We start from the raw sequence: 6,000 nt of genomic DNA on the forward strand, positions 1-6,000 counted from the left end.
GTTTATTCCTCTGAAGGACTCCGATTTGACACGTTACATTCCCATATAAAGATTCACAATCCCTTTTATTTACTGATTTTTGACGGTGATAGGGATGAATCCCACACCCTAACACGTGTTAGGCAGGCACTCAACCACCGACCTACGCCCTCAGCCTCAGCTCTTATAAGAAACTAAGGTTAGTGGCTTCAATCCCAAAGGACTCAATGTAAAATGCATTTTTATTTTATGTTCAGTTAAAAGGGCTAACCAAAATTAGTCAGATGATCTACGAACTTTTCTAAGAATCTTTCTAGCACGTTCTTTTCTATTTTAAAAGCACCTTGTAAGATGAATGTTGGAAGCTGTGAACCCCCAGATCCTGAATTTCTGGTAAACAACTTGTAATGCTTGCAGCTGTTCTGAGCACAAGACCCTCAGGAGTTCCTGATGGCAGGGGAGTGGTTTCTGGTGGGTTTGGTTGGGGTGTGGCTATCAGTTAAGGATCCCTATATAAGCTGCTACTGGACACAATAAAGGGGCATTCCTGTTTCAAGGATGGCTCGTGTCTCTGTCTGTGTGTCCTTGTGTGTTTAAATCTCCAGCCCCTTGCCCGAGGCTTGCGAATTGTCCTGTAGTGCAGGCTTCGCAATACAGGCATTGTACAGTAGTACACGTCCAGGCGGGCGCTACAGATGAATACAAATGAGATAAATCTAAGTGAACCAACCCTAATCAGTTGTTTTTTTCCCTTAAATTTCAGAACACAGGCCACAAAAGCATAGCAGGTGCATGTAGGCACATGACTCAGTTGGTTTTGATGGGCTCAGAAGTTTTCTGGTTTCAGCTATTCAGTGGCTATGAATAATCTTATATGGAACCCTGAGAAGACACTGGCTGGCACCAAGTCAAGACTTCGAGGCAGAAACATGTTCAAATTCCAGTACCACCATATGACCCAGAGTCCATTCTCAGTATCCTCAATTTGTAAAATAGGACCTGATAGTGCAAGCACAGAAGCTATCAAAATAATTTAATAAATACCTTCTCCACACACCTCCCCTACTGTTCAGGAAACTCTTGGGGTCACACACCAGACCTCCTTCATACATGTACTCCTAGTAAAATGCATGATGCTCGCCACAACAGCTTCAGAAACTGTCAACTGAAAGTAATCTAGATAAAACCTCAGGAGTCACACATGTGAGACAATCATAAAACGATGACAGTAACACCCACACCCAGAAAACAAGAATGTGCATTTCAATCATGACTTCAGCAAGCAAGCAGAAAACCGGAGCTTCAATAAGCAGTCTCAAATCTTCCCTTCCTGACATCTAGAAGACTAAGGATTTCAGCATTCTAACTCAGAAATAATTCTAGATGTTATTTTCACTACTGAGGACTCTCTGTGAGTCTGCCCCACCACATTTACAACTATACTTCAAAAGAGCGGGAGGCAGAACAGCAATGACAGCCACACGCTTACAGTCACTCACGAGAGCTGGGCTCAAATTAACCACTGTCCATATACACCCACTGGCTCTTCTGGTTCACAAACCAAACTACTGACACAGCACACTATAGCCGAAAAATTACCTCTCGAACTTCATCGTCTTCTTCATTGGTATTTCTCTGTCTGCTTTCTCTGAAACGCCGGACCTAGACCACAATAAAGAAAGTCAGACACCATGTACGTTCTCACAGTAGAGCCACCCAGAGTACTGGTGGCAAAAGAACAGTCATGGTAACGTGATGGTTTTGTGGTCTGTGCTACCGAAAGACTAAAGCATCCATTAGAACTCTACTGGGAGAACAGCACAGGGAATGGGTGCTTTGCCTGGGAGATCTGTTCACTGTACACAGGGAAAAGACAGCAAGTAGAGGAAAGGCTTGGGAGAGACTTGTAAAAAGTCACCACCAAAGCCAAGAAGCTGGATGAAATTAGAAGGTGGGTAGGTAGATGTAGAGGCCCTAGGACTGAGCCCTGGAGAGTCCAGCTTAAGAGGATGGAGAGATGAAAGTTACCAGGAAAGAAAATTCTCCATTAAGGAGGGAAGAAAGCAGGCCTCAAGTATGGAATCATGTAAGACCTGTAAGTTTAAAATGTCTCAGGAGCAGACAAAACATCACAGGAGACCTTGACAAGGGCAGCCTCACTTCACTAGAACCTTGGTTCAAAACCAGCATGGGAGACAGGCATGGTGGCACACATCTTTAGTCTCAGCACTCGGGAGGAGGCAGAAGCAAGTGGATACCTATGAATTCTAGGCCAGTCTGGTCTACATAGTGAGTTCTAGGACAGCCAAGGCCACATAGAGAGACCCTGTCTTTAGAAGAAAAAAAAAAAAAGAGAGAGAGAGAGTAAGGCATGGTGCCCTGGGTACCAAAACACTGTTATTCATGGATAACACAGGTGGAAGAGGCAAACTAGGGGGCAATGAGGCAAACGCTAGATGCGTTTTAATCCTCACAACTGTGGAGATTCTGTTATTCATCCATTTTACAGATAAGGCACAAAGAGCCTAGAGAATCCAAGGGCCAGCACACAAATGATAAGGCTTTTGACTCTAAGTACAGACAATGTGGTCCAGAGGCCATGCTCTTGGCTACCATGACACAGAGACACACACAGTGCAGCTAAGGAGTCAGTGTCACTGAAGACAAAACGACAACTCCAGCACATTCCAACATGTGGCTCTGCATCCTTACAGTCCTGTAACATTATACTGAAAATACTTTTCCACATCTTTCAAACACACAGTTTGTTTGAGACAGGGTCTATACAGTCTAGGCTGGACTGAAAATCATTATGTACTGAGGATGACCTCGAACTCCTGATCTTCCTACATCCACCTTCTAAACACTGGGGTTATGAGCATGCGTAGCACCTGACCAAAACCCTGATAATTATTAGCTATAAAAGCGTCTAGGTTGTCTACACGACAGTGCTCAATGAAACTGAGTTTCCCAACTACTGCGCACTGAGGACAGCCCTAGTGTTTATCTGGCTGCTGTCTTAGGACACACCCTGGGGCCGCACTAGGGAAAGCACCTCCTCAGGCCCCGCGGTGCCCACAGCCGTGCACGCATGAAGCCTCTCCAGGAGGGCACTTACTGCCAGCTTTCTTAAGTCAAATTTGACAAATAAAATCCATGTAATATTAATGGTCTTGGTTAACTGTGATTAAATACTGCAGTCTCAAGCTTGCTAGACATTTATACTTCCTTGTGAATTCCCTTTTCATGTCTTTTGTTCATGACTCTACTGAAATGTTTAATATTTTCTAAAGCTCACATTTTATTTGAGTCTTTTAAAATTATATTGAAAGTGTTAGTCTTTTCTTTTGTACATTCATAAATATTTTCTCCACATTCATACCCTTTAATTTTCCTTTTTGACACAACAACATTTAAATTTCAATGTAGTCCAATGGAAGCTTTTTCTCTGTAGCTCCTTGATATGCAGAGGGAAAACATGCTCTAGGTAAGACTCAAAACTCAATCAACACGAATGAAAAACACGAGCTGGCAGCAATTCTTATGCTGCAAGCGTCACTCTGCAGCACTCTCGGGAGCTCAGAGAGACGCTTTCTCGGGACAGAACAACCTTTACTCAGCACCCGCCACGTGTACACTCCTCCGGGTGCTGCTAGACACTGTCTAATTTACTCCTCAATTTTACAGATGAGGAAACCAAACTAATCAGACTTAAACAGTCAATCAAAACCAAACAAAACACACATCGGCAGCTCACCTCTTCGTCAATCTTGTCTTCCAGAGCATCGATGTGGCGTTCCTTCAGAAAGCGTTGTGTTTTCTCCAGCTGGTACTTCACTAATTCTTCAATGGCATCCTTCTCTTCCTTATCCACAAACTCCTGAACTGCTTCCCCCATCCCTCTTTCTGTCAGCAGTGAGAGCTGAACATTCTGCAGGAGGAAACACACGCTGTTAGGTGCACAAGTGCTGTGTTCCTCAGCCAGGAATTCCCCAAGAAGGAAAACACAGTCTCTTATGGAAAAGGAAGTGCTGGGGTCAGCAGGCAGCACTTAGCCAAGGGCGAGAAAAATGGGAGAGGAGTCAAAGAGAGTTGTAACTTCAGGGGTCTGAAAGGCTGGGACAGTCCCCAGAAAAAGCCATGAAGGATGACTAGAAATAAGGTGAGGCTTTGGGGGAGGGGAGATAACGGTTGTAAAAATTTTGCCATCTCACTCTGGGCCTTGTGACTGTTTTATGGTGAAGAAGTCTGAGGCTACAGATGGTATTGAGGCTCCTCATCACCTGCTATAAACTATAGAGATTGCTGGGGGTGCTCCAGGCAGAAGAAGGAGGCCCAGCTGGAAAATGGACCGAGATGCAACACTGCTGGCTGTGTGCATGGACAAAGGAGACCCAGCCAGGATATTTGAGAACTGCAAGGGACTGAGGAAGGTTAAGAAACAGACTCTCCCTACATGGCCCTCCGACACCTGGTTTTCAGGCCAGAGAGACCAGCGCCATTTCTGACCTACACAGTTGCCAGGTAGCAGATTTGTGTGTGAGGTTTTTTGTTTTGTTTGTTTTGTTTTTTGAGACAGGGTTTCTCTGTAGCTTTGGAGCCTTTCCTGGAACTCGCTCTTGTAGACCAGGATGGTCTCAAACTCACAGAGATCTGCCTGCCTCTGCCTCCCAAATGCTGGGATTAAAGGCTTACAACCACCACTGCCCAGCTCAGATTTGTGTTTTTTAAAATAAATGCAACTAAAAAAGTCCAAGTAGTTTTACTAGCATATGGTTGTTTAGGTTTTTAAAAAAAAAGTAACTAAATTAAAAATTACATTCAAACATAAGCTAAAATCTCAGATCAAGACTTACAACAAAAGACAGGCAAGCCACATACCAGTGAGTCCTGGCAATGACAGCAGCAGTGTACAGAGAACACTCTGGTGTACTGGCTACTGCAGAGCCACCAGGGAGTCACTTCACACACGAACTATGCACACACCACACTAAAGTCTGCTGTTGGCTGTTCTTAAAGCCTCAGTGGTAAGGACCTACCTTCTCCGCGGTCTGGAAATACTGCTTCACCAAGTCTTCTACTCGGAGTGTCGTTCCTTCTGAAGCAGGCTTTGTGATGAGCTTCCCGAAGTTGATCTCCTCACCTACAGAAAGGGGCCAGGGAGAAACAGTGCTCTTCATAACACACTAAACAGCTAGGCTCTCACCAACACTTGGGGGCGCCACATAAATTCTGAAGCAAAAAAAAGGGCCTCAAATTTGCTAATAGCCTTGATGTCATTTGGAGTTCATTTCTTTTTCCACACGGTCCATATGCACTTTTCCCATCTTTAAGGACCATGGCTACTGCCACTGTAGATTCTAAGACTGTCCCCAGACCCCACATAACCCTTTCAGGAAGTACGAGTCAAAACACAACCCCAAGAACAGAGATATCACTCGCTTCTTCCACCGATGACAGAAAAGTGCTGGGCAGAGCTTCCAGGGCCCAAGATAAAGCACAGCAGGACCCAAAAGAGCCACTGGTGTCACCACCACATACACACCCCAGTTTCAGCGGCAGTCTCTTACAGACTGGTAAGATACTCTCAGCCCTGAGCACCTGTCAGCACTCTGCGAGACCAGTAACAGGAAGTATGATTAATGCACTTCTGCTGACTTCCTGCAAGGGCAGTCAACAGAACGCAGCAGAAATACAGCAGTGCGCTGGAGGCGCCATGTCGGGCCGGGAAGGTGGCAAAAAGAAGGCCCTGAAACAGCCCAAGAAGCAGGCCAAGGAAATGGACGAGGAAGATAAGGCTTTCAAGCAGAAACAAAAAGAGGAGCAGAAGAAACTCGAGGAGCTAAAAGCCAAGACCGCGGGGAAGGGACCCCTGGCCACAGGTGGAATTAAGAAATCTGGCAAAAAGTAAGCTGTTCCTCATATCTGAGATGATGGTGACCCTCTTCCATTCCTATTTAAACATCTGGATTCCCTGCCATAACATCTTTGCCATCTACAGCTAGAATGAAGTGTTATCCT

The 6,000-nt window shown here is 45.1% G+C and overlaps 2 protein-coding genes across 6 annotated transcripts in view; one reads left to right on the top strand and one right to left on the bottom strand.

The window, feature by feature from the left end:
* Mre11 (MRE11 homolog, double strand break repair nuclease) overlaps window positions 1-6,000 on the bottom strand; it is a 51,102-nt gene that overhangs the window by 19,050 nt on the left and 26,052 nt on the right. For all 5 annotated transcript variants that reach the window (XM_050120596.1, XM_050120597.1, XM_050120595.1 and 2 more), the window contains 3 exons: window positions 5,019-5,122; window positions 3,737-3,910; window positions 1,579-1,641 (listed from right to left, as the gene is read on the bottom strand). In XM_050120596.1, coding sequence (XP_049976553.1) covers window positions 1,579-1,641; window positions 3,737-3,910; window positions 5,019-5,122 — 341 coding nt within the window. The remainder of the gene's footprint in view (window positions 1-1,578; window positions 1,642-3,736; window positions 3,911-5,018; window positions 5,123-6,000) is intronic.
* LOC126487657 (translation machinery-associated protein 7-like) lies at window positions 5,656-5,993 on the top strand. The gene has a single exon (XM_050120600.1). The coding sequence runs from the start codon at window positions 5,696-5,698 to the stop codon at window positions 5,888-5,890; it is 195 nt and encodes a 64-aa protein (XP_049976557.1). The 5' UTR covers window positions 5,656-5,695; the 3' UTR covers window positions 5,891-5,993.

Source organism: Alexandromys fortis, unplaced genomic scaffold (assembly GCF_014885135.2).
Source record: "Alexandromys fortis isolate MF-2015 unplaced genomic scaffold, M_Fortis_MF-2015_v1.1 scaffold_171, whole genome shotgun sequence".
In the NCBI taxonomy this organism is placed as follows: Eukaryota; Metazoa; Chordata; class Mammalia; order Rodentia; family Cricetidae; genus Alexandromys; species Alexandromys fortis.